This window comes from Hetaerina americana, unplaced genomic scaffold (assembly GCF_022747635.1).
Source record: "Hetaerina americana unplaced genomic scaffold, ioHetAmer1.1.p SCAF_5, whole genome shotgun sequence".
Taxonomy (NCBI): Eukaryota; Metazoa; Arthropoda; class Insecta; order Odonata; family Calopterygidae; genus Hetaerina; species Hetaerina americana.
In genome coordinates, this window is record NW_027287095.1 from 89,361,621 (window position 1) to 89,386,123 (window position 24,503).

At 35.4% G+C, this 24,503-nt stretch overlaps 1 protein-coding gene across 1 annotated transcript; it reads left to right on the forward strand.

The window, feature by feature from the left end:
* The first annotated feature begins 3,179 nt into the window (after nucleotides 1-3,179).
* Nucleotides 3,180-23,968, forward strand: LOC139694159 (splicing regulatory glutamine/lysine-rich protein 1-like). Its single transcript, XM_071592589.1, has 10 exons — nucleotides 3,180-3,230; nucleotides 3,313-3,453; nucleotides 8,437-8,588; nucleotides 9,153-9,286; nucleotides 11,691-11,837; nucleotides 15,242-15,548; nucleotides 18,821-18,977; nucleotides 21,298-21,488; nucleotides 21,668-21,904; nucleotides 23,497-23,968. Exons 1-10 carry the CDS (start codon nucleotides 3,180-3,182, stop codon nucleotides 23,966-23,968), a joined length of 1,989 nt encoding a protein of 662 aa, XP_071448690.1.
* The last annotated feature ends 535 nt before the right edge of the window (nucleotides 23,969-24,503 follow it).

Genomic DNA, 24,503 nt, shown 5'->3' on the forward strand with positions numbered 1-24,503 from the left:
AACCCGCTCCCGATACTCCAGCCCCTCGTCCCCCACTTTGCGGTTTTTCCTGTCATTAACCCCCCATTTTTCGCTCTTTATAACCTCTCCGCCTCTCCTCCCCCCCCTCCTCCTCTCCCCTACTCGACTCTCCCTCCCCAACCACATCTGCTGTACATATAAATAAGGTCTCCTTACTATTTAGTTTGTCTTGTACCTGATGATGACTCTGTGAGTTGAAACGCATCGTACGTAAAATAAACTGAGGAAAAGTGCAAATTGTCCTCATTTCATTATGATGAACTTCCACGACCTCAAGCCTGAATCTGTTGAACTTATGGTTAACACCATCAGTTTCATCATATTGAATATCTTAAGAGGTGAAAAGTTCAGTAGAAAATAAGGTTTTTGATACTCTTGATTTTACAAATTGAAACAAATTAACTGGCATGTTCCAAGACAAATGCAATTTAGTCTGACTTTACAACATCACTCAAGAAGTGACATACAATTTAATGGTATATTTTCTATAGGGACCAAATTTATTACAGGTGATAAACATTATGCTAACACCATGCTTGTCAGCAGAGAGGCATCGTCCACAATTGAAAGCATTAAGGCATATCTTTACAGCACCTAATTTAAAGAAAATGTTTCTCCACTCGTAATGAAATCTGCTTTGATTTTAATCTACGGTAGAAACCATCAAACAATCATTTAAAAATTGGTGCATTGTCAACAATTTTAATGCATTATTTATCTAATACTTGTGATAGATTGACATTATATAAAAAATTAAACTAACCTAGAAGGTCAAATCAAGGATTGAAAGGGATGGAAATATAGTAGTGGGACCTATCTTTAAACAAAAAGAGTTACAATATTAGCTCTCATCTTTCCTACATTGTCTATCCCTAGCATAATGCAATTTTCAGTTAAGAGTGGTAAAGGTATGACCCTAATGATTGTTCTCACCATAAGAGCTCTGATCAATAAATCCAACTTTAAGGCTATGAAAAATGTATTCTAATATGTCTTGACACTTGAATTAGATTGTTTGACAGACAACGCAAAAAGGGGAAATGTTATTTGCTTGAAAGTATGAACAAGGATGTGTAGACAATACCATTGCCACTCAATTTAAATGCCTTATAGAGTAGGATATCCAATGAAAAATAATTACCATTCTGTATTTGAGTCAAATACTTCCATGGGTGGTAGAAATATGAATTTAGTGCTTAAATTTGACATCCCATTCCAGTCTTTGAATCAACCCTTTTGGATGCAGATGGAGGTGAGCACACAGCTTGGGTCAGTTGGGAATGGTACCATAACGTATATACACCCGTCAACCAACCAGCTGATCTACAAGTAGACGACCGCAGCCAATAAACTCTTCTGGTTAATGAACACTATTCTGTTCAAAAATTAACCTCTGGGAAATTTGTTTTTCACTGCTTGTAACAGATACATCGGCCCTTTACAAAGTGCATTGGTATGACAAAACAGGATTACATTATATTTATTCCATTGTGCGTTTTCCGTTTCCAGTACAATTAATCACTGGTTCAACGTTCACTCTTTCAGTGATAATAATTACCTGACGTGCATGGGAGATTTTGTAGAAAAATATATTTGGGGAAACAAAAGCTTTAATTCAAAGTAAATGAAATATTCTTTAGAAAAGGTTGAATACATCACAGAGTTCACTGATACTTACATAAATATGAACTCCCCATCCCAAAAATTGTAGTATTTTGGGACGGGAAAGGTGAAAGATAGACGCCGATTCTACTGCGTATTAAGAATGACTTTTGATGCAATACAATTCTGTGCCATTTAATATTTTGGCCTGAGTATTCAAAATTCCAATCCTGAGGACAGAGCGATTTTATCAGATGGACCTAATGCTAAACCACGCTGGTGCAACACTCTGTAGTTAGAATTAAGCTTTAAAAAAGTGCGAAATGATGAATTTTGGGAAAAAGAACAGTTCCCTCCCGAACGCCTACTGCATCAGGAATACCGAAACGGAATGTGTCGAGTAGATTAAATACTAGGCGTTACCTATTTTGGTGGGAATATTCCATTTCTAAAGCATGTAACATGTGATTACAAGAATGATGAGTGTACCTCGGAGTTTTTATTGTTAGCTGGAAAAAATATCTTATTGTCTGTATAGTACGTAATGGTACCATGTATTTCACTAACCGAGAGCGAAAATGATAGTAGTAGTATTTAGGGGAGGCGACCGACAGCTAAGGTCATTTGCGCCACAGGGTATGGATAGGAAAGGATGAAGGGTGGAGAGAAACCCGGCGTACTCACTCAAAGTGCCCTCCATTAAGCACCTCGAGTGCCACAAAGCATCGGGATACCTCTGAAAACTATTCATCACCGCCGGGATTTGAACCCGGGCCTTCCGGGTGGGAAGCCAGTACGATAGCCACCGCACCGTCTCGAACGAAAGCGCACAGCCATGACTACACTTGATTCCTGCGAAACCAATTCGGATTTAACTCGCGCAAATTTCAAGATTAAACGCGAATGCCTGGTTTATGGTTTCTGCGAAGAGCCGATTTCGAGCAGAGGTTTCACCGGCGCAATGGTTGCAACTCTCGCGAAGGGTGTTGTTGCCATTGCCATTACCTTAAACGACTCAGAAGCCACAACTTAGGTTATATTTCCTATATGGACTTGTAGAGGACTCTGCAAGTGATGAATAAAGCGGCGAACTTAATTTTTTCGTGCGTAAAATATTCAAACATAGGCATTAGCTCTGCCCAAAACTATGAATGATATAGCGTCGAGTATCAATTTTGATCATCATTAATATTTGAAAGCTGGAAAAGTTGTGTGGTATTTTACATGAACTGATATCGGGCGACGAGTAATGCTGTGACAAAAACTACAAAACGACACATCTATTTTTGCTGTTTACACTACACTACTATGCCGCCTATGTAAACAATGTTTAAAGGTGTTAGAAGTTGCTATTGTTATTTATAATACTCATGCCGCAAGCTGTCGTCCTTCCTCTAATTGTAACCAATTATTAAACAATGGGGATGCGAAGGATGAATTAACCAAAGTAACTGCCGCGTCCATACAGCTTTTGGCGCTTGCTGTTGCAAGTGAATGACATTATACGTTGGTATTCTGTTTATGATTGAAAATTTTCATCGCGGTTCTCGCTGAGCATGGAAGCTACTGTGGGATCATTCTGTGATTACAAGAATGATGAACTTTTGGTAGGTTTAGTGGGTAATTCATTGAATTAATATTTGCTGGAGTTATGATAAATATGTTACATTTAATCAATCTGTATGCCAGTTACAGTCAATGCTTCATTTGGATGTGCTTCTCCAAGAAGAGTCATTGCCCCCCTTTCCTAGATTACATCATAAATTGAGTGATTTAGTCTCATTAGAAGAGATCCGAAGGACTCTGGTGGTAGTCAATATTGATGAATCCGTAAGTATCAATCACCGGTAATATATTTTTGTTACATTCAAATAAATATGTGCATATGCTCCCTCCTGCTTAATGTTTTTTTCTTAGTAGCAATTCTATGTTAAGAGAGAATAAGATTCAATAAGTTGGATGTGCCTTTGTTTACTCAAGAACTTTTCAATTGCAATAGTATACATTTTTATGTTTTAGGTTACCGAGCAGGAGCTGTTAGACTTTTTTGGGAGTGCTGGCGAGGTAAAATATGTTAGATTTTGCAGTAGAAGAAATGATCCAATTCGTTACTGCTTGGTTGAATTCAGTTCTTTAATTTCCATTATAAATGGTCTAAAATTAAATAATCAAACTCTTCATGGAAGGGTGATAAAGTAAGTATGACCATCAGCAATAATTTTCTTAGGCTAAGGGCTATGAAATATGTTATCCATTTTACACCTGATAATTTTTGATTGAATTTATAGCATTGATTCCATAATTCATTTTGCCAATTCCATTTCTAACATTTTCCTAAATTCTTTATTCCCTAATGGCATGTAATGTGATATTACAGAACTAATATCTTTAATATGATGTCTGTACTTGCTTGTGGGGGGGGGGGGAGGAAATTGAAAAAATAGAAATAGAAGCAAATGATGGCTCTAGTTTTCTAGCTGACTTAAGTCTCTGTAGGGCATCCTGGCTTGCAGAGACTTGGTACATGTTCACAAGTAAGATATAAATTTGCAATGAATGTAAATTTCAAACATTTTATTTAAATTGAAATTATAGAATATATTAAATGGACTGCTTTGATGACTTTGGAGTGCTATCTTTTTGAAAAACAAAGTATATGATATGATGAAATACTTCGAAGCTAAGTTATTATATTTCATACCAGGTAGTTAAATATAGATTAATTAGACAATTAAGAGAAGCAGTATATGTAACCCTTATTGAATGTATCATCAGTCATGAATCTTACTTTAAGAAATGGTGAAGGGCTTTGAAATTAGTCAAATATCGTATTTTCCCATCGATAACGCGCAACTAATGTATAACGCGCATCTAGAACTTAGTAGTTACCATGAATTTGTTTAGGTAACGCGCGCCCTTTTTCTCATAGATTTTTGAGATGAAATAACTGTAACAGCACCTCTTCTGTATAAAATAGAAATCGATTGGAAAGGCGTGCTTCCAGACTTATTTATTTTTGCAAGACTCTTTGAATTATTGGGTACATTTTTTTTTGACCGGAGTTTTGTTGTTGTATATTCATGCATACACAAATATAGGACACGTCAGATATAAATTTCACAATTTTAGAAGAGATACTATATATATATATATATATATTATATATTTCACAATTTTAGAAGAGATACTATATGTGTATATATATATATATATATATATATATATATATATATATATATATATATATATATATATATATATATATATGGGTCGCGGTAGTCCAGTGGGTAGAGCGTTGGACTGCTGACCTGAGGGTCCCGGGTTCGATACCCGGGCAAGGCAGTCTGGGCACCTGCAGCTCCACCCAAGCTAAAGTGATTTTTCGGGTACCAGGTCTTGCTGGGAAACCATAACCGGCACAGGGAAAGGAACTGGCCCCCCTACCCTGATGTGTGAATTTAACATGCCGTATAGGGCTTAGTACTGGGTGAACTCTACCATCACCTACTTAACCGACCTTCGGGTTGATTACTGTGTTTATGGTTTATATATATATATATATATATATATATATATATATATATATATATATATATATATATATATATATATACTAGTATAATTACATATTAATTTGTTAAGCCAGAATTGATGCGTAGTGACAATTCCAGGTATTAATTTACAGAATAGATCATATTATTTTTTAAAAGGTTTAACAGCTTTTTCTTGAAAACAGGTACTTTTGTTTCATATTTGATTTCATGGGGAAGTTTATTGAATTGAATTGAATTGTTTTTTATTAAGCCCATTGCTTTGGGCCCATGAGCAGTATTGTGTGTGCTGACAAATGGTTGGTGCAGGTCATTGCAGGTCCTTGTATAGTGACTATGGTAATTATGGTTGGACTTGTACTGGGAAATATTACCCTTTGCATGTAAGATGACATTAAATATATATATATATAAATATATATATATATATTTAATGTCATATATATATATGTATATATATATATATATATATATATATATATATATATATATATATATATATATATATATATATATATATATATATATATATATATATATATATATATATATGTATATATATATATATGTATATATATACATATATATATATGTATATATATATATGTATATATATACATATATATATATGTATATATATATATATATATATATATCTATATATATATATATATATATATATATATATATATATATATATACCAGTACCTTGCATATATATATATATATATGCAAGGTACTGGTAATAAACCAAATCTTTTGAAGAGAGGTTTACATGGTGCATCGCAAGGAGCATTGCTCATAATACGTATAATCCTCTTTTGGATTTTGAATATTATGCTCACATGGGGAGAGGAACCCCAGAAGAGGATACTAAAAGTAACGCGAGAATAAAATTCGAATGAGTATGTTAGATAGCTTGGATATAGATGGGAATATGCGTTGTGGACAAGTATTTGTGTTGGGTGAAGGTGCACCATATAGGAAAATATAAATATCACCACAAGAAATGAAGGCTAATAAGGTATAGGAATAAATATAGTCTCTTCTTAGAATTACTAAAGAGTTCAGAGGAAAAAAATAAGGGTTAGACTTTTTTGGATTTATTCATGGAGTAAAATAAAATAAAAGGAATATGAGCAGAAAACCGCGCCAGGCCCATTTTCATCTCCATTGAGTAAAGCGGTAATATGTGTACTGGACCCTAATATGAGGTCTGTAAATTGAGTAGTGAGACTGATTTTTTAAAACTTTTTTCATTCAAATAGAATTACAATTTTATATTGTCACCCTCTATAGAATCAATCAGATGATTCAGTTGCTTTCAAATATCCCAAATGTCTTTCCTGATTTTAAATAATGATCCATATTCATTATTCACCCAAGTAGTTATCTCTCCTTTGGGATACTTAATTTGTGCAGACCGTCTAAAAATAATGGAACTGATTAAATTGGCTGTTGATTTTATTTCTTTGTAATCTCAATGAATTAGTTCGTCTGTCTTAAGCTCATTACCTTTGGGTCATTTTTGACTCAAAGTTACTATTCCTTATTATCTATGATACAGCTCAAAGCCTTGACAAATTGTTTTTTTAAATGTTTAATTGAGATTATGAATGAATTTGGCGAATATTTAAAAGTATAACGTATAATGCATATTTGTTTGATGAATTACTGAATTCACATGGACTTTATATTTGGAATAAATTTTATTTATAAGTGATATTGACGTTGATTATGTATTAATTAGCAATCCATTTTCAGTATTTTAAGCCTGGAGCTTAAAGTTGCCTAAGGGAACTTCTGTAAACCAAATGGCAAAGAATGACTATTAGCAGGGACTCAAATACTTGTAGATATTTAAAATAGAGAAGCATCTTAAAGTAGAGATGTAATGACTGATATGATTGATTAAAATGCCAAACAAAAAATATCCCAAAATGGTGTCCTTCGACATTATAGAGGGAACATCAAATATGATTGACTCAGCTGAATTAACATGTGACTCATGATTCAGTGAGCAACTCTTTAATAATGATGGAATTATTATAAATACCAAAGGTGACCAAATAATAAGACTCAAGTAACTTTTATTAGTAACGTTTATAATACAAGTAACAAGATTCTTTTACATATGCTATCTATTCCAAGTATTTGAAAATAAAACTGAAGCTAACCCCAGAAAGGAAATCTGGATATATTGCGTGTGTATTTTTGGAGGATACTTTCTATGACCCTATAGGGTAGAAATAACTATTATAATAATGTATCCAGCAATTTCTATGTCAATGAATAAAACTATTGGTAGACAACAGGATTAAAAGGTTTAACACAATTCGTATTGCAGTCGAAAAAAATATGGATGACCAAGGATGGTCTTAGAAAATTGCAAAAAACTTAAGTCAGTGACAACAACTTAAAGCAGCGAGGAGATATGATGCCAGGAAAAATGATAAAAAAGATGCATAAAATCCTAGTTGATTTTGTAAATAATATTACAGAGAATTCTGTGTTGTGACATGGCTGTGTTCATCAGGATACAGGGCTATGTAACATGAATTTTTGTAGCCAACCCTGTTCTATAGCTACCTTGCATTTGCATTAATCCCTTCTCTTTGGCCATCTCCTCATCAATTTGTCATGTTTGTTTGCAGCTACATATTGTTTTTTTGAATATTCGGCCTTGGTTTTTGAATGGCTAATCTTGTTTTTTTGAGCTAGCTCATTTTTGGCAGTTAATTTAATTTTAATGTCCAGCCAAGGAATGACACTGTTTTGACAAATGGCCTTGATTTTTTGAGCCAGCTCATGTTTAGATGTTGCTAATCTTTTTATAAATAAGGTGCCAACAATTTTTTAGTCAGTCATAGTTTTTGGAAACAATTCTTTTCATGTCTTTCATTAATGTTTATTTTTGAACATCTGGCCAAGGATATCTTTGATGCAAACTAGTGATAGTTTTTTACCAAAATTAGACCATATATCTTGATGTAGAATTTTCTGTATCATCACTTTATTCATTTTCCTTGGTCCTAGAGCATTTTTCTGGGAAATGCCCGTGGTATTTTAAGATCCACTTCATCATGGCTACCACAGTTTATATGACAGTATCCTTCAGCTTATTCGAAATAGAATTGACAATCAATCAAAATTGCAGTATACAAATCTTCTTAGGTTTTGATAGGTGACGATGTTGGTGTTAGTTAGACCTAGTGCTAAGCCCAATGGCATGTAAAACTCACATATAAGGGTGATTGTACAGATGGGCCATTCCTTTCTCTGTGCCACTGATGGTTTCCCCAGGAATATCTGGGAAAAATCATACAGCTCTGGTGAAGGTGCTCAGAGTTGTGCCCTGGAAACGAACCCTGACCCTCCAGTCAGTAGCTCAACACTACCCATGGGACTACCATGGTCTATTTGAGTGTTACTACATGAGTTAATGAACCATAAACACATAAATGAACCCAAAGGTCTGTTTGGTAGGTGATGGTAGAGTTCACCCTATACTAAACCCAACAGTGTGTGAAGTTCACACATCAGGGTAGGGGAGCCAGTTCCTTTCCCTATGCCGGTTACAGTTTCCGAGGAAGATCTGGTGCCCGAAAAATCACACAGCTTGGGTGGTGCTGAGGGTGCACAGAGAGACTTGCTTGGGATTCGAACCCAGGCCCCAATCAGTCCAAAGCTCTACCCCTGGACTACCTCGAGTGACTCCACATGAGTTAATATAAGTCTAAAATTAATTTAATATTTAAAATACTGAATCTGCATTCCTATTAATAATTTTTTATGAGAAAAAATCAAGAGTGTTTTTTTTTCTATTACATTTATGGTCAGGTAACCCTTACTAAGCCCAGAAGTTTTATTTCTCGTATCTAAATATAATCTTAAACATATAAAATGCGACTGTATTTAAAATCAATGATTAAGTACATTGTTTCTTTTAAAGATAAAGTGAAATTTGTTCTTTTATAGGGTCTATCACTCCACTGAAGTAATAGAGAAGCCATCTTACTTAAAAGACCCTGAGTCTTTTAAACAATACCTTTGCAGATTAAAATCTCATGTTGAAGATTCATACAAAGTTATAGAAAGAGCCGCAAAAGATGGTAATTATGATCCTCAGGCCATTTTTATAGTTAATGATGAGGGGCATTATCATCATTATAATTAGTTTTTAGAATCAGTGGGATTTTCTGAGGAATGCTGATCTAGTCCTAGGAAAATCTCTACTAACCCAAGAATATCTTACGCGAAAATTTTCTTAAATTTTTTATGGAATTTATTGTAGCTAAATTTAACATTTTTCAAAATAAAATTTTATATTAATATTATTATAATTAATTATTATAATATGCATAAAAATATAACACTTTTCATATTTGCTGTTTATGTAATTGATCATGGACCTAAAAATGTTTTTATAAAAATATTTCAGTGGTCTAAAAGTATTTAGTGAAGTTTAAGTAAGGCTCTGATGTAGTTGGCATGAAGATCTGCTGGTCATAAGGGCCCAAGTTCAAGTGTATATTGCCGTGTGAAAATTGGTAGTTCTAGCATGTACCTGAGCACTGGTCGTAGTATGCATGAGGTTCCTCTTGTTCCCAATGTTGCCAGACGAGGTACCCCTTCATGGAGGTGGTTGGTTTCCACTGGGTTCTTCATCAGTATTTCCATTCTAAGATTGGTTTACTGCTGCCCTCCATTCTTCTCTAGTCAGGGTTAATTCCCTCACTCCATGATACCTTTTCTGTTTTATGTTCATCTTAATTTACCTTGGGAATGTACTTGTCTCTTGGTCTTCCTCACAGGACTTTTCCTTCAATTTTCCTTTCTATTAATGTTATAACCTACAAATTGCACCTGAAGGTTTGTCCAATCCATTTAGTTCTTTTTGCCATTTGAGTTCTTTCCATATGATCTTTTCCTCTTCCTTGTTCCTCACTTTGTTTTATCCATTCAATCGATTTTCATGTGACTGACCCTAATAGTTTTCCAATTCCTCAAGAATCTCATTATCTTTGTAAGTCTTCATCCCATTCCCCCCTCATTGTTCCTGTAAAGCAGTCAATAATGACTGTCACCCCTTTAACTCTCTGACTAACTCTTAGCCTCTTTAACTGCAAGCGTGACTAAATCATCTCACTACCCACTTTTTTCCCAACTCAAGCCTTTCCCATGCCACCCTTAACATTTCCTCAGCATATATGTTTAAAAGTACTGGAAATAATGGGAAACTCCTTTTAACTACCATAACTATCCCTGCTCATCCTGATTCTTCTTCTACTACTCTTACCCGGGCCCCGAGATTCATGTACAAGTTTGGAATAAGTCAGCTATCCCTCCAGTCTACTTCTATATTTAGCAATTCAACTTTATCATATTTTTTTCCCTCAAACAACAGTTTAAAAATTTGGTGTATCTTATGCCCTGGTAATCGATTTTATGAGTTGAAATTTTTGTCTAAAACTTCTGGTTTATATTATTAATATACATTTAAAAGTATTCACTTGCAATTTGTCTTTTTGCAAAAGAGTTGTTTTGAATTAATCTTCCCATAATTTTTTGTCCAATCTGTAAAAATGATGATCTGTGTGATATATTTATGCTTCACTCTGAAAGAGGACTAGTATTTTGTAGATTTGTGAAAGGGTCAGAAATTCATGGGATGCTGAAATGTGAAACAGTTGTAAAAACACTTAAGAAATGTGGGGTTATTAAGATTCTTGATAGCACAGAGGATGATTTGTTACACAAAGACTCAATTTCTGAACAAAAGGTTTCAATTCAATATTCATTTAACTCTGGAGATGAATTTCTGGATTTTGAGATTGGCAATGAAAAGGAATATGGCTACAATATTCCTAGTTACACTCTTTTAGATATGCAAAAAATAAAACTGAAAAGCTCATGAATATTTATACAATTATTGTAACAATTAATAATGGAAATTCAAGAAAAATGTAGAGATTTTTTACCTAAAAACATGCATTAAAAGGGCCAAAGTGTACACCAGCAAAATAGGTACATGCATTCATATATGATACATACGATTCAGGGGCTGATTGTGTAGAAGGTTTTTCCTTTATCTCATGCACATTTGCAGATGAAATTTATTGTATGAAATGGCCTGCAAGTTATATTTTCTGGCTAAAGTCTTTTCTCTAGAAATCCATGGTTATAGTAAGATAATGTTTGGAGAAAAAGAATAAACTTCAAGCTTACCAGTGGAAGTAGATCTATATCCATATCGATACATCAATATCCATAGTGTTATACCAAATGACTCCCATATTTACTTTGTATTGTTATTGTTATTTGCCCAGTCTTGTGATAAATTCATAGAAATCAAAGTTTAACTTGGATAAATTTTAATATCAAGACAGAATCTGTGGTAAATTTATTTTGATTGATAATGAATTTCTTTTGTTGTTGGAGTAATTTGCTGTATATTTATTATCATGAATACTCTTGTGAATATTTTAATTTTATCCAAGGTATATATTATTTCAGTGAGTGAATATGAAGATTATTGTGGTGATAATCAGCCAACCTCAAAATCACCACTGAAAAGCACTGAAACTGCCATTTGTGAAATTGAAGAGGCATTATCTAAAGTGCTATCTGCTCAAAGTTTAATATCTGTTGCCATAAGCCCAGGTAATTTTAATTAGACTGCATATTGATGATCAAAATGTTTTTTTAAGTTTAAGCATTAGGGAAATGGGTTGTTACATTTGTTAGGTACCATCTTGTAAGGTTTAAATTTTTGATTAATTGTTCCCTTGCAAAGAACAGTATCAGTGTGGTGACATTGTTTTTGCAGGCTTGCTTCCAATTCTGGAAAATACACATATGAATACATTTTGTTATTAAAATCGATGAAAGAAAAATAAGTAATCAATAAATTAAAACTATATTATCCTTAAACTCTCTGGAGAAAAAACTGCTGCTGTGTTGTATTTTATGACTTGGGTTTTTTCATTACTTCATGTCACCAAGCATGATACAGCTATTACTATTACTAGTGACTGGCGCCATCATTATAGGATTTGATGAAAGAAAGGTCTTACATTTTAAGTGAGTAGAAATTCATCAAGAGCAAAGCATATTCAGGAGGTTAACCCTTCAAAGGTAGGTTGTGGATAGACCCTAATGACTATTTCTAGCACCTCCCTGACTCCAAACTTTTGTTTGCCCTGTATTATTGCTCCTCAGTTCTTTTTAACTTCTCCCAGCTGTGATGCCCCAAAAAGCCTATTCCCTTCCATATTCGTGCCCTCAAATTCAGCATTCCACCTTGTAGTATGGCAATTAATAATCTTCTACTACTCAGCATCTACTTCATGCATCATTCTGTCTTTTTCAAATTTCACGCAAGATATTCCGTTAAGACAAGATTATGAGAGAAATAAATGTGTTCTCGGCAGAATTTGATGATTGCGGGGAATGCGTTTTAACGATATAATTTAGGAATCAAAGAAAGTTTTTCAGGAAAAAGACAACCGAAAATTAAGAATACATGGCCACTTGATTAATTCAAGATACGTGTGAACTTCCATTGATTGCTCTCACTAGGTTGTTTGCGCCTTCCAAGTATTGCCTCTCTCTTGAGTACACCTTTGGCAAGCAGAGGTTGAAGGAAAAAAGCTAGTCCTTCATCAGGGAATGTGGAGGGAAGGGGAGAGAATAGGGCAAGGTTTGAGCTGCCGGAAAGGTGATAGGGGAGGAGTGAGGGGGGGTTATAGATGGGGGAGAGGAGAAGGGTGGGGGTTAACATGGTATAAAGAGGGAGGGTGACAAAGGAATGTCGAAGAGACAGCTTCACATGAAATGGCATGGACATAAAGGAGACAAGTATTTGTTCATGGGACTGCATATGAAAAACAAATTTGTAGCAAAAATAAAGTATCCTACTACATTAATTGGAATGCAGTGTCCTTTTTTGAGGTGTGCTCACTCAGTATGCAAGATATATCCTTAGCGCAAACAAAGCATTTGGTTATTATTCTATGAAAAAGACAGTGCGTGCGATAGGAGTAAGATATTGATAGAAATAAAACATAAATGGCCGTGAGATAAGTTTTTGCTGAAAGACTTAAAACTAATAACTGCTGAGGAGCATCATCGAGAAGACCCATAACACCACATCTTGGACAATGCACATCATCCAGGTGATCAAAAGTAATCCAAACCTTTCCAATTGGTGTAATTTGTCCATCATGACATTTATATGGCAAAGAATACATTTTCAATGTACTCTATTTTTTTGCATGTTCTACTGTAGTATCTTTAGCACCTGTCTGTCTATGCTATCTTGATATGATATCTCTGTTGCATGTCAAAAAAAAATGGTGAATGTAAATGCATTTGTAATTTGTCATGATACTTTTTGTTCATGTTGAACTGGTGAACATCAGGCACAGAATATTTTCTGGTATAATATAACCATGTATTTCTTATCTTCAATCTCAGTATTGAAAATGTGCTTGATCTAGATGGGAGAGGGCATCAAAATACTCTATACTAAATTAATTCTCACTAATGATGACAATTATAATGATTTTTTGTCATTCAGTCTATTGATTGACATGCTGGTGGCTGAGGCATTTCAAAGTCATCATCTCAAAAGTTAGTGTGCCCAATGAAATGGATTTATTAGGGATAGGATCCATGATACTGATATCATGCCAATACTTGGAGTTTATTCAAGTGAGAATTGTCAAGATATTTATGTAGTTGTCCACCCCTTTCATGCAGAGGAGTGGACACAAACCAAAGATTAGCTTGATAGGTGAGGGTGGTTTTCACTTTGCACTAAGCACTACTGTGCACAACATTCACACATCAACAAGGTGTTAAGAGGAGGCTTCCTTTGCCTGTTTCCCTCTTACAGTTTCCCAGTAAGTTCTGATACCCAAAATTAGACTCAGTTTGTGTTTAGCTATGAGTTTCCATAGACTTTACCAGCAGCAAATCATGGATTAGAGCATTTCTCAAGAAAGCTTATGTAAGTGGCTCAATTACCTTTATTTTGAAAAAATATACATACATGGCAATTTTAACATAAATCCCCAAAATTCATGCTTTTATACGAGGGTCATCCGGTAAGTAGTACCCGTTCGTGCCGCATGAAGTGCTGACGACGCGAGTAGCCGCTGGACGAGGTCAGATAGCTTCAGTGGCTTGTCTGCCTTCTCTGAGCCAAGTTGCGTGACGCTAGCATTGCCTGTGTTGTTTCTGTGATTGTTTACAATGTTTAAATAAATTGAGAACGCCGCCAGTTGTGAAGTGAGGGCAGTGATTAAATTCCTCAATGCAAGAAACGTTCGCCCATGTGATATTCATCGCCAATTAAAGGAGGTGTATGGAGACAATGTAATGGACGAGTCGTCTGTTCGGCGGTGGTGTCGCAACTTCAACATGGGGAGGGGGAACACACACGACGATGAGCGTTCGGAGAGACCGTCTGTCATTACAGACCAACTGGTGAGCTCAGTTGACGAATTCATGAGGAACAATCGGCGCGTCACAATTGATGACATCTGTGAGCATTTTCCCAATGTTTCTCGAACAATTGTTCATGAAATTGTTAAACACCATCTGCATTATGCAAAAATTTGTGCAAGATGGGTCCCTCGCGTATCTCAATGAGCTGGCGGCGAAGGACTATGCAGCAGGAATACAGAAACTTGTCACACGTTATGACAAATGCCTTAATTTGCTTGGAGATTATGTTGAGAAGTAGTTTAAAGTATCCTCTTTCAAATAAAATTTTTTATGTTTGTTAATATTTACTTTTGTGTCTTTATTTCACGAACGGGTACTACTTTCCGGATGACCCTCGTAGATCACTATTTCCTCTTATTTATGATATTAAAAATCAAATGGCCATGACCTTTAACTGACCTCCAAAGTTAAAATACTATTGTAAATGATATTCTCATTTATTTACCAAAAGTATCAGGATATTTTTAATGTTTGATATGTTGGTACCTAGTTTGCTTGAAGGTAGTAGACAATAAAATGATTAAGTAATATCTAAAACTTTTATATTTATACAGTGGAGTCTCAGCTATTAAGTATTCTTGGAGAAACATTTGGAGGCAAAGAGTCCATACCCTCCTCTCCTGAGTCTTTTTTGAAGTATATAAGTCAAAAACCTGTTTATGTTGATGAAGAAGAAGACACAACAAAACGCTCAAAGAGAGAATCATCAAAATCTAAAAGAAGAGAAACTGAACATGCACATAAAAGGAAAATATCTAGATCCAAGGAAAGGACAGGCAAACATCATTCAGGCAGTGGTGGAATCGGAAGAACATATCATCATGATGATAGGCCAAGATCTCAAGGTCATGCCTCACACAGGTATGATTTTTAATGTTAACATAGTATGCCATCATACGTTGCATTAGTCATGCCATCATAGTTGCAACAACGTGTATGCCATCATATGTTACATTAGTCATAGTAGCATCGTCATTAAGCTATAATTATGTTAGATGCCCTGAGAAATAATTGCACCTGTCAGCATCAGTTTAACTGAATGTAAGAAAGTTTCTTGAATAATTTTCACTTTGAATCCAAATATGAAGTCAGAATTTCAGAGGTTAAAAGGTCAACAATCACTGCATGTGACCTCCTTTTCCTCATCTATTACATTGATGATGTATTGACATAGTCTTAAGAGTTGTGTTTTGCAAGAGAATCCTGTTCTAAACCCATGCTGGTGTTTGAATATTTAACTATCAACTGTCCACCATTTCTGAATGTAGTCAGTGTTCCTTTTCTCTATTACTGTGCAGACAACCGATGTAATACCTACCGACCTATAATTTTTAGCTATTGTTTTATATCTCTTCTAAAGAATGGCCATGATGTTTGCTTTTTTCCAATCATTAGGCAATGCATTGTTATTTAAAATTACATTGAATGGATGATCTAGATATGGAGCTATTAAGTTGTCCCCTAGTTTTAGAACATTAATTGATATATTGTCTGGTCCAACTGACTTATTCTCTCTCATCTTCCTTATTTTTTTCTCAAAATATGAGTACTCTGGTGATACTGTTTGCTTTCCTACACCATTCAGATGGATCTTATACGAGGTCTGTCCGGAAACTATCCACCCATGCAATATTTTGAATATCAAATACCATGCCTAGAACAACAATAAGGCCTAAATCCCCTTCAAAGTACTCCCCTAGGGACCTCACACACTGATCCTTGCATCTCTTCCACTTTAAAAAACAATAGGCTAAGTCCTTTTTCAGATTGGCCATCATCTATTTCATCGCATTCTCCTTTATCTTATCAACAGACTCTTGGGGGTAACTGGGCTTTTATTTCCTGGTCATAGCCATCTACCTATGACTAATCTGCAGTTATGATCTTTTTTTGGAAAACTCGGTCATCGTGTGTGGCTTGGAACAAGTCCGCTGCAAAATGCGGCACAAATCCTTGGCATTGACGAGTTGTTGATGGCTGATTTCAATGGTGGTTCAATGAATCTCCACACCTCTCTCCCCCTGCCCTCACCCAGTAACATGTGGCATACCCCAAGGATCAATCGTGGAACCAATTCTCTCTCTTGTTTAACTCTTTGCCCTCAAATCTTCTGTTAGCTGAACCAGTTATTTTTGCTGATGATATGAATTTAATCTTAAAAAATAAAAACCCAGTTATGTGTCAACTGAACGTGAGCACTTGATGTCTTATCAACAATGGCTGACTACGAGGAGCTCAATGGTGAATACTAATAAAACTAACTTCATAAATTTAACCCGCACAAAAACACAATTTGCCCCCTTAAAGATTGTATTTAATGGCAATAATATCAAATTAGTAACCAATGTAAAATTACTGGGTTTCTGAATGGATTTTCATGTGTCATGAGAGGAGCATCTAAGTCAACTCTCTGGGATATACTGTACACTTAAAGGTTTCACCTTATTGGGATTGTTTGGTGTCCATATTAAATGAGTTTGCAATTTCCCACAGCCTTAAATTTGTGGAAAATTACAAACTCATTTAATATGGACAACTCTCTGAGACCTCAAATTCAGTCTCATTTGCAATGTGTCCTAAGCAAAGTCTCATATCTTGATGTATCAAGGACTCTCTACTATGGTTTAGTACAATCTAGGTTAACGTATGCGATTCCTCTTTGGGGCTCCTCTCTTAAAATAAAATACATATTTTAATTCAAAAAAGGGTCATGGAAATCATGAAACAAGTTCCTTTAAAAATTCCCAGCAAACCTACTTTTCAATAACTTAATATTTTGCCTGTTCAGGGTTGACACATTTTGGTATCATTTGTCTACATTCAAAAACAGCAACAGGTTTATGAAAGATGCAGGTGAGCATGATTATAATGCTAGCTCTCTAAATTGTTTGCATATCAGCAATCATAACATCACAAAAACCTTAATAGTATTATTCATTATGAATTTAGATTCTATTGTATAATAAGTGACCACAATTATTAAGTGTCTGGATCAAAAAGCATTTGAAGTAAGCTGAAGGAGATTCTTAAAACATACATGTATAGTATTATCCATTATACGGATAGTTGTGATGATGATTTAATATTAAACTATATTATCAACTTTGCTCATATTTATGCATTTGTGTGAATTTGTATGCATATGTGTACTTGAATGTACCTATAGCCTCAAAATGACTTCATCTTGATGACCCCATGCATGGCATAATCATGTCCATTGGAAATATAACCTGAAACATAGTATTCAACCCGAAGGTCGGCTTGGTAGGTGATGTTAGAGTTCACCCAGTACTAAACCCAACAGCAATTGAAATCCACGAATCAGGGTAGGGGGCCAGTGTCTTTCCCTGTGCCGGTTAAGGGTTCCCAGGAAGATGTAGTACCTGAAAAATCACATAGCTTGGGTGGTGCTGACGGGTGCTTGGAGAGGCTTGCTCAGGCATTGAACCTGCACCCTCCAGCCAGAAGTTCAATGCTCTCCCCTGGACTATCGTGACCCACCATTTGAAAAAATAGAGTATATTTATGAAACATGAGTGCATTTGAAATTGATGTCTATGATTAAAATTTATTTTTTTTGCGAAAAGGAAATCATATTATGCTATGTCATAATATTCAAGTTTTAGTGTATATGGCATTAGTTTTAGCTATTATCCATGTTAAACACTTATTTTAGATGCCCTAATTTTATTTTTGCATTTTCAAGCACGAAATTGCATGTAAGGCATACACTCACACAGGTATTTAAAAAGTTGCATTTTTACCATTGAATCATTAATGGTAAAAAGAAATGGAGTACATTAAGTTATTAATTGGGCTTATTCATGAAAAAAGAAAATTTAATCTTCAAATTATTGCTCAATCATCGTTTATAGGAGTTGCTGGTATTTTCCACCAAATAATGCCATTTATTTCAGTGTCTTTTATGTCATTACACCCAACGCTCATTCAAGTTCATTCTAAACTCAATTATGAATTAAAAATGGCCATCCATTGCCTCAAGAAGAACTAACCAATACAATTGCAAAACCTATAAACAATTATTGGAAGAACTGTATTTTTATTGATTTCTGAATGCACAAATTGCAAAAAGAATTTTTCCTAATTTAAGTTGGGTTTACACTGTTCTGTAGGTCAGTACACCTTTCTTCAGTGTCATCAAATCAAAGCAATTCACGTTCAGAAGTGCACAAATCAACTGAAAAACAGCATATCAATGAAGACATTAATGATGTAATGAATGGGGCTGAGGGTGACAAGAAAGAAATTGCAGTGAAAACCACTCAAAAGGTAGGTAGCTCAAGCCCAATTGACATCACAAGAAATTTTAATCATTTGCTCTAAACTGCTTAAATGAAAAGTATGTTTAATATCCTCAAATATATGGAAAGGTAGGAAGGGCTAATGTGAATATTCCTAACACAGCAGGAGATTGGGAAATAATAATAGTTAAAGGGAAACTTTCTCAATGGTCCATTTTAATGCCAAGAAGACAGACATCCATCATTTGATGAGTTTGGATTTTTGATAATTCTGATTTATTATCTCAATTTTTTTTTTTTTTACTTTTCCTAAATTCCAATTATTATACATCTCCTCTTTTTCCCGCTGTTTGGTCAAGTTTGCAGCCACACATTTCACCATAACACTCATCCTGTTGAGTCATTGAGTCATCAGTTCTTCCATGTGCAAATATGTGGGTGAAAACACTCCATCTCAATGAGTAGAAGCAATGCCCAAGCAAGATCAGGTCTCTCTAGCACAAATAGGAAATATAAACTAAGTATTCATTGCAAGGAGATAATGTGTGGACAATGTAAGAGCTATGTGAAGGTTTGTCAAAAGTGTTTAAAAGAGTGACACTTGAAGTGGCAAGCACTAGCACATGAACTGTACATTTTATTTAATATGAAACTTTAACAGACTTCAACCTTCTAGGAATTTGATGCCCTGTTAAGTGTTACATTTATTAAGCATTAACATTTTCCTATTTTACATGTTTATGTTCTTTGTTAGAGTATCGAAATAAATGAGGAAATAAAAAGAATTTACATATGAAATGTCATTTTTTTAGTTTATCTGATCTATCACAACAAAATCCATGCTTGAATGTTACAAAAGTTTCGTTTTGGTAAATAAATCTGAAATGGCCAAAAATATTGGCAACTTGCTCAGATTAAGAAGCACTTTGATGCCTTAAAAACAAATGAAGAAGTGCTTTGATGAGGAAATAAACAGAGAAGCCTTTGAAGGACTTTTACAAGAAGAAGTGTGAAATTAATATTGGACAGATCATATGGCATGATGGCTTACTGAAGATCATTGAAGGAAGCAGAGGGAAGAAATGACAGAGGAAGGCCAAGGGATGACAAGAGTAGGTGATGAGAGACATTAGCACATAGAATTACAAAGGAATGAAAAATTACAGGGTAAAAAATCAGAGATTGGAGAGCTACTACAAACCATTCCTGGAGTAGATCGCCTTTGATGATGATGAAACTAATGCATATATATGAAATTTCATCTATCACATTCAAGTTTTAGGTATCACTTTGTGTTACTTACTTTGTCATTTCCTCCAATTAAATAACTTCTCTTTGCAATGCTATCTGGCTTATTTTTTACTTCGCTTCGTTTAGAAAATGAAATGCATTTATATATTCCAAATAAGCAACAGTTCTGGCCAGAAATACATTTGAGAAATACACTCTGAGATCCATGAAAAAATATGTCATTCACTGCAGAATACTTAAGAGTCTTTATTGCTAACCAAACTCTGCTTCTTCACAGTTGTGCCAGGCGTGTGAACTGTCTGTACTAGTGCATGCTTATCATAAATACAGACGCTAACAATTGAGAAACAGAATGTGAAAACTAAAAATTAGCCCTTGCCATCCATATGCATATCCATTGTCCAAAATAGAGTAGTCTCCAAGCCTTTTCCCAGTGCCATCGCCAGCAAATAGTACCAGTATTGAAACATCATACTTTCTGCCAATCTCTACAGGAGTGGTGAAGAGGTACCTCCACTAACTTTGCTTAGTTAGCTCTGCATAGCTGTCACTTCACCTCCAAATTAATCTTGCGTTAATTTTCACATATTGGTGGATAAAAGAAAAAATGGAAATTCCCCAGGGTGGAAATAAAAACTGTGATTTGTTTATTCATGTCATTTTGTATAAAGTTGCTAAAAATTAATAATTTTCCTACTGTAGGTTTGCCACATGTTATATTACATCTGTGATAAAGATTGCATCTAATGCCAGCATACATATGGAGTCATCTCCCCGCAGAATAGAAAGAAAATGAAGTGTTGAAGCATTGTGGGAGGATTTTAGGATGCATAGTGAGAAAATTCCCGGAAGAAGATAATTTTTTTCGTTACATATAAGCTATGCTCCCTTTTTTGCATGACGAGCTTTAACAACTTCATTCTTGGACATTTCTAACACTCAATCATTGAATGTCTAAAAAGTGATTGAAAATTTTTTTTTCCTGTCGATTATGTTGAACCTTCATTTTAATTTCAAACATCTAAATATGATGATTTTACTAAGCACACCTACTGAAGGTTTTTTTTGAATTATATGAGCATCTAATTAACTTTCAGCTATCTGAAAATGAATCCAAACACAAGATTAATGAGCAGGGAAGTGAGGAAGATGTTTTAAAGTCAGTGTTGCATTCTACTAAAACTTCAAGTGAGAGGACTGAAGTGCTGTGTGACAAGGATATGGAAGAAGGTTCTGCCAAGAAGATTAGGCATGAAATGGCATCTAGAGGATGGCATTCACATAATGAGTAAGTTCCTTCCACATTTTTAATCCATTTTGGTCGGTTATGAACTGAAAAACTCCATTATTATTCTTGGGTATGCTCCTTTTGTAAAAATTTGGAATTTGGAAAAAGTTCTCCCTTTACTGCCTTTATTTTTGACTTGGCTAAGTAAGATTGAGACATTTTTATTCATTCTTTAACAGTCAGAAGTCGAGGAGTAGAAGCAGTAGTGGCAGGAGGAGGTCATTGAGCTGGCGGGAGCGTTGCAGGAGTCCTGCTTTGATCACTATGAGTCCATCATCCTCTGAGAAAGAAAGACAAAGGCGGTCACACAGGAGAAGATCAAGGTCACCCTCATTGGAACACCATCACCGCCATCACCACCATTGCGATGTGCGCTCACGGAGTCGGCGCTCTGGGTCAGGTGATCGCTACTCAAGGTGATTCTAATCTCCACTAATTTACACTTCTCATCACAGTTGTTGTAGTTGCAAATCTGGATGTTGCCTTGCTGCTGCTCTCCTCCCAGTTTCCTTCTCACTTCAGATAACCTCTGCAGCACTTCTTAAAGCACTAATCTCATCTCTTTCATTATATCTTTGGTTCTTTACATCCATTTTTATTGCACCACACAGGATGCCTTTTTATAATAAAGCTAGGATATAGCACTTTTCCACAAAATAAAAATGTATTGCACGTTGCGACTCAGAGAGCCAGAGGACGGCTCTCTGAGTCGTAAAGTGTGTCGTACAATAAAGCTTTATTTTGTGGAAAAGTACTCTATCCTTGCTTTATTATTGATTCCTTCCACTACATCAAACCTGGAATAGACTTTTTTTATCTTGGAATATAGTCAAATTTTACAAATGTGCTCTAATGCAAAATATCTAGGTATGTAACTTCTTTTTGTCACACATGTATGGGTGGGTTTGCCAGGGAAAAATTTAACCAGGGCATGAAATCAATGGCCATATTTGGTGTAACACTCTTTCGGATTGTATATGCCATGAGTGAAAATAACATCCTATCCAGCTAGCCTAGTGGTTTATGTTCATACTATTTGTCCAAGGGCTCATTCAGTATGTGGTGGTGAGATGGGGCCCTCAGGGCAAATGGTGAAGGGGGAGAAGGACGGAAGGGGAGGGTCGAGCTGGAGAAGGGGAGGGAGAGAGAGAGAGAGAAGAGGTTGGAAGGTGGTCGGCCATTATTGGGATGAATTGCATGGAAATGATATGGTTTTTTACTATCCCAGTGACTGTATTGAAAGAATAAGAAAAGATTTGCCTTTTTTAAAGACTCGAAGGCATATTTGTTCATTATGATATGCGTGACCACCCTTTCAAATGTGTCCTTATATTTAAATGAAGTTCGCAGTTACTTACCCAGGCAACCCATGGTCTGCCAATCCTAGCAATCCTGTAAATTTCACCTATGCCACAAAAAAATATTTGGAGCAACAGTTTAGAACTAGCAATGGTCAATTGACCACCTCTGGGCACAGTAGGTAAAACTGCTATTATTTCCAAATATGATGTTGAAGCAAAAACTTACATATAAAAATATGAATTCTTTTGTAAATAGACCATCACCTAAACTGGTAAAAATGAAAAAAATTCGAAGGCAATATGACAAAGATTAATGAAGTTATTTACATCCGAAAAATCAAAAGTGATCAATTGGTTGCCATTGGTTGGTTCTATTGTTTAAATAACTTGCCCAGATATTTATCAAGGCTGTAAGGAAGTTTCAATTTGTATTAGTATTACAGTTTATTTGGAGTATTTCATTGACATTCATCCTTTATGTCTGCATTGAGCAAGTGATGTCACTGCCACAATGTATACTCTCTTGAAATGGGGTTTGGAGGAACCACAGGCAGATGGGTGGCAAATATTGCCAGCAAAACTTGGAAAGATAGCCAATTAAATAGTATTGAATGGCTAAATAAAAGTGTCTAATGGTTTTTTAGGGATTGCATTTTCTTTAAAGGGATGGGAATTGTGAAGCCAGTTGATTCTCTTCCAAAATGCAGGAGGTCATCCCATCACGGAGAGAGGTGGAAGAGGCCCAAATCGAGGGAGGGGGGTGGCTCCAGTCGCTCTGTAACTAAGGAGTGCCGCAATAGCCCAAAGCGACGTGGCCGCAGCTCTCATTGCAGAGGTAAGGACGGCCATGAGAAAGGCACTCGTGAGAAGAAGGGTCACCACTCTGCTGTGGTCATGGTGTATCCCGAGTCGTATGAGGACTTCTTGGATGAGTTGGGTGGGGAAGAAAGCAGAGAAGAGGAGAGAGGGTCTTCCCAGGCAGAGGACATAAACAATGCTGACACAGCCTCTGGTAGCGGCTCCCAAAATTCCACCCGTGGTGGAGAATGTGAGGACAAAGAGGCAGTGAATGCCGCAATTAGCACCCATTTCGACTTCAAGGAAGATAATTTCGTGCCAGGAACTGATCCACTCTTTTTAGGGGTTGAGACCTGCTCTCAAGAGGATATGGAGAACTAATCAATGGTTATGGGCTTGGTTTATACTTTTGAAGCAAATAGTTATCAATAAAAAGGTCACATTGTACTTCTGCTGTTAGTGTCAATTGCCCTTAAATGCTTCAAAATAATATACCGGTTCATGTGTTTGTGGATGATTTTTCGTGGTATAACTAACACCATGGTGAATGTGATATCAAACCAACTTTTGTTTCATCCATCTGTGGGAATTCTTATTGAAAATGTTATTTCTATTATTTGGGACACCATTGTCAGAGTGTGCTGCATTTCTGTGCATTATGTGTACATGTATGTTGTTTGTGTTTGTTTTTTTCTAACAGAGAGTTGTTGTTTTCTAATATTCAATGATTTATTTAAAACTAATTTATTTACATATAAAACTATTTATTTAAAAAATAAATGGGAGACAGGTAAGTTACTCCCTGCACTACATAGATTTTTGCATAAACTCCATGCCCATGCCGACATTTCTTCTTGTTGGAGGTATTGTTACTGGTCTTGGAAGTTTTTATTTGTTATAGTCAGTAGTTAATACC

What these genes read in the sequence shown, in the direction of transcription:
- LOC139694159 (XM_071592589.1), top strand. Translation starts at nt 3,180, where the DNA reads ATGGAAGCTACTGTGGGATCATTCTGTGATTACAAGAATGATGAACTT. An exon ending in ACAAGAATGATGAACTTTTG is followed by an intron (nt 3,231 to 3,312) that starts GTAGGTTTAGTG and finishes TCTGTATGCCAG; the next exon opens with TTACAGTCAATGCTTCATTT. An exon ending in ATCTGTTGCCATAAGCCCAG is followed by an intron (nt 11,838 to 15,241) that starts GTAATTTTAATT and finishes ATATTTATACAG; the next exon opens with TGGAGTCTCAGCTATTAAGT.